We start from the raw sequence: 11,094 nt of genomic DNA, 5'->3' as shown, positions 1-11,094 counted from the left end.
TGTCAAATTATTATAGATGAATTTGAGATATTATGATCTTGTTTGGAAATTAAGTATTTTAGTTAAAAAGTCACTATAAATTATCACATCACTCTTTCTATTTTTCTGTACATCTTTTTATAAAAAGTAAAGAAATTACTAAAATATGATATTTCCAAACAAGAGGCCTAAATTACAAGTGTCTAGCAATTATTTTTTTATTTTCTTAAGACGTAAACTTGGACATTACATCCAACACCCATATCCCTGCGCAAAGACCTGCAACAGACAAGAACAACTTGCGTCTCCTGCCATGGAAACAAAGTTCCAAATCGACGCGCTTTGCATAGAGATAAGCCACGCATATGTTGACTTTCCACAGTACTCAATCCCACCATCTCTAACATTCTCCGTTTAATAATCAAACTAACTTGGTTTCACCTCCACTATATATACTACACATATATCAACTAATTAATCAAACAATCTCATATCAAGTGATCAACCCCTCTCATTCTCAATAGCCATGGTTTCAAATCTCCTCTTCTCTTCCTTCACCATCTCTCTCATTCTTCTTTCTCTCTCATCTTCTCCATCTTCCGCTGCAAATGTCTCTCCTTCCAGCCCAACCTCCACCGGAACCATTTGCAACTACACTCCATACCCTTCCTTCTGCAAAACCGTACTTCCAAACAACAACTCTGCCAATGTCTACGACTACGGTCGATTATCACTCCGAAAATCTCTATCTTCTGCCAGTAAATTTCTCTCTTTAATCGACAACTATCTTCGCCGTTCCTCGTCCTTAACACCCACCGCTATTAACGCTCTCCAAGATTGTCGATTTCTAGCTTCTCTCAACATGGATTTTCTCACAACTTCTTTCCAAACCGTCAATGCTACCGCCACAACTCTTCCTACTATGGATGCTGATGATGTGCAGACAATGCTCAGTGCCATTCTAACAAACACACAGACCTGTTTGGATGGCCTTCAAGCTACTTCTCAATCTTGGAGTGTGAAGAATGGTCTTTACACACCTCTAGCTAATGACACAAGATTGTATAGTGTTTCTTTAGCTCTGTTTACCAAAGGGTGGGTTCCGAATAAGAAGAAGGGGAAAATGAAACCCAGTAGGAAGCTGTTGGCTTTTCAGAACGGTCGGTTGCCATTGAAAATGTCTAGCAAGAACCAGGTCATTTATGAGTCTGTGAGTAGAAAAAAGCTTCTTCAAGCAAGTATTGATGGGCAGGTTGTGGTGAGCGACATGGTGGTCGTGAGCCAGGATGGGAGTCATAATTTCACCACTATTAATGATGCTGTGGCTGCAGCTCCGAACAATACTCATGCTAATAATGGGTATTTTGTGATATATGTCACCGCCGGTGTGTACCAAGAGTATGTGTCGATTGCAAAGAACAAGAAATTCTTGATGATGATCGGCGATGGTATTAATCAGACAGTTGTCACTGGCAATCGTAGTTTTGTTGATGGCTCCACCACGTTCAATTCTGCAACCTTCGGTGAGTACAAATGCAACGTAGATACTTTTCACAATTTTTAAAACACTTTTCATTGATTTTAACATTATCATCATTTGAATTACTTTTTTTTTTTTTTTTGTACTAAACATAATATTAAATAATGTCGTTTGCATTTGCTTTAATTGTGATATGGTCATATGATTATTAATGTGTGATAATTTTGATTTTGGGTCATTGAAATGGACTTTTAGTATTAGCCCACCAAATCCAGCAGCACCCTCTTCAATTGAATGCCAAACTGGAGAGAATCAAACTCAATTTCGAAATTAGATCTCCTATCCCACTCTTTATTCCTATGTCCCAACCTTTCTCTACTACAGAATAAGAATCAAAGAGATAAATCATATGATATAAATGGTGTTTTGGACATAGGAACAAAGATTCTCATATTTTTGAAGATCCGATTCCAAATATTTCCTTTCTCTTTCTATAATTTTAACTAAAAAATTCTCGAGTTTATTAATTTAAAATCTTATTATTTAACTTTGCTTTTTGGGCATAATCTCACAATTTGTACCATCACTATTTCAGCTGTGGTCGGACAAGGATTTGTGGCAGTCAACATGACATTCCGTAACACAGCCGGTGCAATCAAACACCAAGCAGTCGCAGTCCGAAACGGTGCTGATCTGTCTACATTCTACAAGTGCAGCTTTGAAGCATACCAAGACACACTATATGCACATTCCCTCAGGCAATTCTACAGAGAATGTGACATTTACGGCACAGTCGATTTCATATTTGGTAATGCCGCGGCCGTGTTCCAAAACTGCAACATGTATCCGAGGGAGCCCTTATCCGGCCAATTCAATGCCATCACGGCCCAAGGCAGAACAGACCCGAATCAGAACACCGGCATTTCGATTCAAAATTGTGCAATCAGAGCAGCCGATGATTTGGCTTCGAGCAATAGTACCGTACAAACATATCTAGGACGGCCATGGAAACTGTACTCGAGGACCGTTTATATGCAATCTTTCATGGATAGTTTGATAAATCCTTTGGGATGGCACGAATGGGATGGTGATTTTGCACTGAATACAACATATTATGCGGAGTTTAATAACACGGGACCCGGATCGGACACTAGTGGGAGAGTGACATGGTCTGGATACCACATTATTAGCGCTACAGATGCGATAAATTTCACTGTTTCAAATTTCCTGGTGGGGGATGCTTGGTTGTCTCAGACTGGAGTGACATTCACTAGTGGCTTATTATGAGCTGAACCCTTGCTAGGTCTTTTTGATATTTGATTCTTGTAATTGTGCAACTACTTGCCATTAATTAGGTCTATCTTCTTTGATTCTTGTAGTAATAAGGATGTAAACCCAAGCTTGCACAAATGCACAGCTTTGGTGATTTTAATTTTTGAATTCAACTGTTATATTAATTCAAATAAGGTCAATATTTGTTATTGAGATTGAAAAAAATAAATGCCATATACAATAATATTTGGTACTCAGATTTTCGTACTTAATTTGGGTTCTATTACGTTTGTTTTTCAAAGATAAAATTCATCCAAAAAAAAAAAAAAAAAAAAAAACGATAATGACATCCTTCAAAATAAGTCATAATGACTGTCTTTTTATTAATAGCTTTTATTTGAGCTGAGCATTCTGCTTTGAGGTGAACAGTTACATTCATAAAAGATTATAGAAACCCGTATTATTGCGTATATAACTTGTGTACGATAAAAAGGGGTTAATATTAACACATTACATAAATTTGAGATCAATTACGGGCCACAACATGGACGATGCCCAAAGCAGTGTTGCATAATTGGCGAAGAACACGGTTTTTGCGAGACAGCTCCACAGCGAGCTCTGTCTGTCCCTTGACGCCCATTTCGCACGTATCGATATCAGCAATGGCAGCCTTCATCCAATTCTCCACATCTTTATGGGTATTCGAAACCAAGGCACTGATCGAATCCTCAATCTGGTCGACCACGTCATGGTAGGCCTTGTCGCAGTTAGTGAGCCCATCGTCCACAGTGGGTGCCACATCGGTCCCATTTAGCAACAACTTAATTTGGGCCGATATGTCTGTGGCATTTTTTGATGCAGCCTTGAGGGCAACGAATGCGAGGCCTTTTAGGTCTGCTTTTTGGCTGTTGGGATCGGCGTTGAGGAGAGCGACGCAAAAGTCCTTGCGTTGGGATGCACCGCAGGCTTTTGTGATTAGGCTGGCAGGGGAGGTGGTGGTGGCGGTGGCGGTGCCATTGGTTTGGGCCACTGCGAGGGTGGTGGTCCTTTGGGCCGCGACGAGGGAGAGGCAGATGGTGAGAGGTAAGAGAAAAAAGAAACCTGAAATGGAATTCATTTTTATTATTGTTGTTGTTGGTGGTTGTTTTCTTGTTTTCTCTTTCCTTTGATTGAGAGCTCTTGGGGCTGTGCTGTAAAACAAAGCTGGGAAGGGGTTTATGTGCTTGAATTTGCCGTGTAATTCTCGTGTTAGCAATGTTTAAAGATAGAATGGTTTATTTTAGTCTTCGCGTTTTTGTTTTGTTATTTTGTTTTTGACCATGATATGATATATTTTTGGCTTTGTAAGAGATCAGTTAGAGGTGGAATTATGAATGGCCACACATTGTTTAGTGAGATACGCTTGGCCAGTGAACAATCTGACTATTTTTACAAGCACTAGATTTGAACTCACATGATACATTTTACTTTTCTTCGTTATTTATTTAAAAAAAAAAAATTATATATCATTGAAATATTTTTATCTTTTCTTACATGATTTCATATGTGACATGATAAATATATCGGTATTTATAAAAATATAATGGGTCATGAACATGCATACACATATATATGATTTTTATTGTTTTCAAATAAAATAAATTTGTTGACAACTGACATTATTTTTTAATTTATAACAGTTTTCAAATAAAAAACACACATCAATATCACATAAGTGACATGAAAACCATTCACGTCTCAATGTTATATATCATTTATATTTTCTCCACTTTGTTTCACTAAATTTATAGTAAAAAAATTTACTACCAAATAATGATAAAAAAAAAAAAATCCGATAATAATGCCGTAGGGCTTTGTTAGAAAGCTCTAAGCAGCTCTAATGAGCTGTCACCGTTTAAAAAAAAAAAAAAAAAAAAAAAAAAAAAAAAGGAAGGTAAAAGACAAAATAGAAGGGGGAAAAAATACAAGTTAATGCCCCTTTAGAGCTCCAATTTTTGAGGTCTCACTCATTTTTGTAATGCCATATTGCATTTGGGAATTTGGATATATATGAATTTTCTGTTTTTTGGGTGGGGGACGAAAAGAGGAAAGTCAGATCTGTAGGATTTTGTTTTTATATGACGTTTGGGTTGGGCCAATGGATGAATATTATTGTCTCGGGCCTAAAATTTTGGGTTGATTTGTTACGACTGGGCTTCTTTAGACCACACTATTACTGGTGGGAAGGCCGAACTAGGCTGAAGCCCATTCTCTTCTTATAATTCGCAGGCCACACTAGACTGACAGCAGAGCGGCCCATGGCCCACCTCTGATTCCACCAAACCAAAAATAAAATGAAATTTGGATATCAAACTGTATAAATTTCAACATCCCAAAAAAAATTGAAATTAATGTAATTTCTTGGAGGATTATTTCTGGCTAATAGACAGGGAAAAGTTTGGATATCATTTTTTTGGGGGGGTGATTTCTTACATTTTAACACAAATAGTACCAGAAGACCTCTTTGGCGTATTAAATGAACGTAAGGTTTTTTATAAATGTGAATGTAATTAATTTGAGAAAGTGTTACATAAAAATGGTTTATAGTACCAATACACAAATAATAATGTTGACTTACCTGGAAAATTACATTTACAGTATGACTTTATACAATAAAATTATACATTTAACATATATTTCATAGTAATTTGTAAATGAATCCGAACTCTACTTTATTTGATGTATCCAAGACCTTGACTCGAGATAAGTTTGGATTTCACTTTTTTTCCCCTTTTTTTGTGATTTTTTACATTTTAACAAGAATAGTACCAAAAGGCATCTATGATCTATTAAATGAATGTCAATTTTTATAGACGTGAACATAATTAATTTGAGAAAACATTACATACAAATGGTTTCTACTAGTACGGTTGGCACCATAAATAAATAATTTAGTATTATTATTGATAAATTACAGGACACGTGGCACTCTCCTACTTATTTGGAGGTTGTGAGAAGTTGTATATCATTAAACATACGTGAAAAGATGATGGAGAATGTAGAGAATCATGAAGCATGAATTAGAGGTTAAAAGAAGTTATGAAGACATAAAGATGAAGTGAAAGATCATGGAATGTGAAATGTGAGAAATTAAAGAATGTGGTAGTTGTTAGGTAGTTTTTTTTTCTTACAATTGCCTATAAATAGCCATTCATGACTACATTGTAAGGGTCCAGAACTCAAATCAAAGGCAATTGATTTCTATTTTTCTTGTCATTTATATTTCCTGCACTTTATTTTATGCACTTCATTTTCGAAGCATAGGAGTAGAGGTAAATTTTCCGCATTTTATTTTATACACTTTCTTTTCGAAGGATAGAAGTAGAGGTAAATTAATGGTTAGTTTGATTGTTCACTCAATCACCTTGATTGTTCACTCAATCATCTTTCTCCATCTCCCTTCTTCTTCTTTTAATTTTTCTTTTCTCTATACTTGGCAATTTTGAAGTCCTCTTCATTGAGGCAAAACAACCGTCAATACAATCACTTGATAATTGGCTTGAATTTAATCTGTAAGGATTTTTCAATCATTGTTAGCACCCTCTCATTTATAATATTTTTTTTCGTAGGAAAAATAAGCCAACAATTTTTGGCACGCCTAGTGGAACGTTAAATGTAAGAAATGAAAAATGAATTGGATTCATCCATTCCAAATAGCCTAGATGAAATCTTTTGGCGTAAACAAAAAATTTTGGATCTTCAAGAAAATATTCATTTTCTTGATAAAACAAACTTCCATCCATTTCAAAATTATTTGGTGGAAAAAAAAAGACACGATTTAATTGGGAAAATTCATGAACTTCATATAGAAGTTCGTCAATGGAATGATGAGTTGTCAACTCTCACTACCAAGTCTTTAATGGAGGCTTTAATGGCCGGAATTGATGAATTTTTTTAAAATTCTTTCAGTGTTGAAAATGACAAAAGAAACGAATTGATTTCATCAATGGCTCCGGAGGTCAAAAAACTCATTTTTAAAGAATCAATTTATGAAAATAACATGGCTAAAAAGCATGTTATTATACCAAACATGGTTAAAATGATGTTCCATATAAAGCTTGTGGGGTTGAAAAACCTATTCTTGGAGAGTCATACCATGGAAATAACATGTCTAATAAAAGCTTTTCATAAGCCATTAATGGCTAAAATGGAGCAGCCCATTAAGCCCAAAAATGATGAAACTCATATGGAAGATTTTCATAAACCATTAATAGCTAAAATGGAACTACCCATTAGACCAAGAAATGATGAACCTCACATGGAGGATTTTCATAATCCATTAATGGATAAAATAGAAAAAACAAACTCCATTTGTCAATGAATGATGAAAGTTATTTGGCCGAAGAACATGTTCTCAAGCCAAACATGGCTAAGAATGATGAACAATTTAATATTCATGAATCTGATTTTTTTGAAATTATTCAAAATGTCAAGTTATTTGAATTTTTAAGGCCATCTTGTATTATTGTTCTTGGTGTTCAAAATTCTTTTTGGATTTGTGGTTGACATCAAAATTTAATTTTGATGAAATAGCTAATAAAACAATCATCTTTAAGCATTATTTTGATGAGTTTGATGCACTAAAGAATAAGTTAGCCATTTGAAATGTTGAACTTGACTAAGAATGGCCAATTTATTCGAAGTAATAGCAATTTAACTTTATTTTATTTTAATTTAATTTTTGAAATTTTCAAGCTTTATGAACAACCACATAACACCCTAATTAACTTTGTGGAGTGGTTTAATTTTGGATTTCATTTATGAATCCATTTTTAAATTTGTTTTGACTTTGGGAGACATTGGTTAATTTCCTTTAAGGTAAGACCAAAAGTTTGGTCTTTGTATGTATTGGAGATGGCTCTAGGATGTCTTCAAAGTAGTTCTATCAATTATTATTATTATTATTATTATTATTATTATTATTATTATTATTATTATTATTATTTTTGATATGAATCAAAACATGTTCTTCGAAAGTCCTTTTTGTTGAGATTTCGAAAGCTTCAAAGGACTATATGTTGCATCAACAATAGTTTTGGGTTTCAAACAATCGATGGTTGGATGTGATTATACGCCTTCGAAGCTTAGGGAATTGTTTTGAAAGTTAGCTACTTTCATTCGAAGCTTCGAGAATTGTTTCAAAGGTTGGTTACTCACCTTCGAAGCTTTGGGAATTGTTTTGAAAGTTGGCTACTCACTTTTGAAGATTTAAGAATTGTCTCGAAGGTTGGATACTTGCCTTCGAAGCTTTCAGGAATTATTTTGAAGGTTGGCTGCTCACCTTTAAAACTTCGATAATTGTCTTGAAGGTTGGTTACTCGTCTTTCAAGCCTCGAGAAGTGTTTCGAGGGTTGGCTATTTACTAATTTTAAAGTATACCACGAAACAAGAGAAGTTTTGAGTATGCTATAATCTCAAAATCAAACATAATATTGGAACTATGTCAAAGCATTTTGAAGGTCCATAGATTTGGCTCGAAGGTGGGTCGAAACTCCCTTAAAGGCACTTTGAAGGTCTACATATTGGGTTTGAAAGTAATTCAAACTCAAAAACACTTCAAAGTTCCATATATTTAGTTCGAAGGTGGCTCGAAGCTCTCTCAAAAGCACTTCGAAGGTTCATACATTTGGTTAGAAGGTATCGCAAAACTCTACAAAACACTTTAAAGTAGTGTAATTTGAAAAGTGTGTACGTTGTTTGTCACTGTTGGCTTTTTTGGCTTTCGAAGGTTAATAATGTAATTTGAAGCATGCCAGCAAGGATCAATCAGTCCTTACAGAATTTTAATTGCCAACCAATTACTAGACGATTGTGTTGAAGTTCTTTCAGCCTCAATGAAGAGGACTTTCACTAGTGACTTATTTTAGAAGCAATTTATAAGAAATAACAAATACAGAACAATTCAGAAACTGAATTTCATTGAGTAAATAAGAACTTACAATGAAATGATAAAGCCTTGAAAGGGTTTACAGCAACAACTACTTTAGACTACTCCTAAGAAATGAAGTGCAGTACAGGAATTGAAATGCTGAAATGTAAAGAATTGAATGTAAAATTGGAAAGAAATATGAAGTAAATACATTAGTTTATGGATCTGAGTCTGGGCCTTTCATTTTGGGGCCTTCTCTTCTATTTATACATTTCCATGGCAACCGTTGAAGTGGACCTTCAACCGTCGAAATATATTCCCACGATTGCTGATCATGTTCTCTCAATATTAACCCCACTACGTCATTCTTGCAGTTAGGCTTCCTTCCTGGATTTGAATTTAAATTGTAAGTAACCGTTAAGACACGTCACCTCGCGCCTTCCAACTGCTCCAATGCTACGCAAATCCACTACTACCAATATGAGTTGCCACGTGTCTGTCTTTAATTAGAGACTTACCCTAAATCCCCACATTGCACTTTTCGTACCACGTGTTGAGCTGGGATTGGCTTTTACAAAATATACAGTCAACATTACCCCCCGCACTAATATACCTAATACTTGGTGATATTAATGGACTTAGCGCACTTTACCCACATCCCAAGACGTGCATGGACTGTGCTCACTCTGGAAGCGTAACTGTTCTTTGAACAGTGAAGCAACGAACTTCATTAAATACTCATGCTTTAAACTTCTACTATCTGTGTAAACGGAAAGCCCTTTCATTTTCTGTGTGACACGAATGGACTGGTACATCTCCAATGACCAATCATACTCTCGCTTACATTGATCGAATATACGAGGAGGCTTTGGGAAACGATTACAAACCTCAAAAAAACTTTAATGCACTTATTAGCCACACTTATCCACCTCCATTTATACAAGTCATGAATGCTTTTGCCCCATACGAACCTCTGGATCAAGCATTTGCACAAATGGATCTTGGAAGTTCTTCATCTACTCCAAAACTCACTTCGTGGGACGAAGCTACTTCCTCCGGAAGTATTGGCTGGGGTACTTGGTCACCACAAGCTTAACCTCAAACAAAAGAATGAATTCATCACATATTTGTTGAATTCGATGATCTCCTTTCGGTTCCTCCCTCCTCTCGAAATTCGGTGGTATACCCCTACATACCCATTGACCATAATCGTCGTTTAAAGGATAACCTGTTTCTGGCTTGGTATACTTCCTCCATGCCAACGAGGATAGTACAACAAACTCCTCATCCCACTGAAATATTGGGATTCAATCCCTTATTTTTTGCCAAAAAGGCCAAGTTTTGCTCTTCTGATTGGCTTGAATGTGTTCATAACCCTCAGTTCTCTTATTCTTTGGGGATGGACCCCTCTGCACCCCCCTTTTCTCAGAACCCTCATTGGATGGAGGAATTGAAACTCACCCTTTTTAAGGGTCGACATTTCCCCCCTGCTAACCCCTAGTTCCTCCAATTGCATTTGAGCGATACAAAGCTCAGCTTTTGCTCACCGTCTTTTCTCACCTGCCCTTCAACGTTTTTGGGGATGAGATTCTTCTCAAGAAATTTCAATGGGCTTATGACATTATGACTTGAAGTCATGTTCTCAACCCCATAGCCCAGACATAACTCCAAGCCTTTTTGGACTAACTCCCTTTCCTTTTCCATTGGTATAAAAATTCTCTGGCTATCAGTGACTCTTTGGATAAATCCATAACCAATCGAATTTAGACCCAGTATGAGGCAGAGAACCTTCTTGAAAAATATGATGCCTTCAAGAACAAGGACTCAACATATTAGGAGGATTTGGACATGGATAAGATGGAGCTAAACCTAAAAGAGACAGAGTTTGAGGTGAAGGCTGAACAACTTTTTCACAAAATAAGAGCCTATCAACTACAGCAAATTGAGTTAGATAGAGTATAGGATAGAATAAAGAAAGAACACAAGTTCATAGAACACTGCTGGGTTAAATTTAATGAACTTGTTACTTTTTCTATTCTCTATTATTATGAAATTGAATTTGTAGCCAAGTAGGCCTTTCTAATGTAATTATTTATATATCAATAAAAATAGGGGTTTTCTTTCCCTCTTTTACATGATCTGGTTTTACATTCCAATTACATGCTTGTGACCTTATTCCTCACTTTGTTCATACAAAAATAACAGCTTCGAATTAACCAATTTTGCTTTGATGCTTAGTTTGAATATCTTCAAAGTATGGAATATGGATGACATTTTTTGTCCTATTTCAATCGCATGGTCAACATAATCTTGTGTAACTAATAGCTTGGAATTAACCAATTTTTGCATCAAAGTTACTTTTAAGTGCTTCGAAGTATGGAACTACATTTACAAGTATCAATGTTTCTTCTCCAAAAAGGGTTTATTTTTGACAGAAAATCTAAGAAGGAATTTT

General features: G+C 35.7%; 2 protein-coding genes across 2 annotated transcripts; one reads left to right on the top strand and one right to left on the bottom strand.

Moving 5' to 3' along the window:
- The first annotated feature begins 429 nt into the window (after positions 1-429).
- Positions 430-2,988, top strand: LOC114303015 (putative pectinesterase/pectinesterase inhibitor 41). The gene is made up of 2 exons (XM_028248162.2): positions 430-1,502; positions 2,055-2,988. Exons 1-2 carry the CDS (start codon positions 506-508, stop codon positions 2,744-2,746), a joined length of 1,689 nt encoding a protein of 562 aa, XP_028103963.1. The 5' UTR covers positions 430-505; the 3' UTR covers positions 2,747-2,988.
- Positions 2,989-3,257: 269 nt separating this feature from the next.
- On the bottom strand, positions 3,258-3,848 carry LOC114303027 (putative invertase inhibitor). The gene has a single exon (XM_028248170.2). The coding sequence runs from the start codon at positions 3,846-3,848 to the stop codon at positions 3,258-3,260; it is 591 nt and encodes a 196-aa protein (XP_028103971.2).
- Between the last annotated feature and the right edge of the window lie 7,246 nt (positions 3,849-11,094).

This window comes from Camellia sinensis, chromosome 14 (genome assembly GCF_055761805.1).
Source record: "Camellia sinensis isolate YWXY chromosome 14, ASM5576180v1, whole genome shotgun sequence".
In the NCBI taxonomy this organism is placed as follows: Eukaryota; Viridiplantae; Streptophyta; class Magnoliopsida; order Ericales; family Theaceae; genus Camellia; species Camellia sinensis.
Note: the sequence above shows the minus strand (reverse complement) of the source record. Positions and strands in the feature narration are given on the sequence as shown.

Bases quoted from the DNA above. Each gene is read 5' to 3' on its own strand.
- LOC114303015 (XM_028248162.2), top strand. From the start codon at position 506: ATGGTTTCAAATCTCCTCTTCTCTTCCTTCACCATCTCTCTCATTCTT. The intron at 1,503-2,054 runs GTGAGTACAAAT...TCACTATTTCAG, and splicing joins GTTCAATTCTGCAACCTTCG to CTGTGGTCGGACAAGGATTT.
- LOC114303027 (XM_028248170.2), bottom strand. From the start codon at position 3,848: ATGAATTCCATTTCAGGTTTCTTTTTTCTCTTACCTCTCACCATCTGC.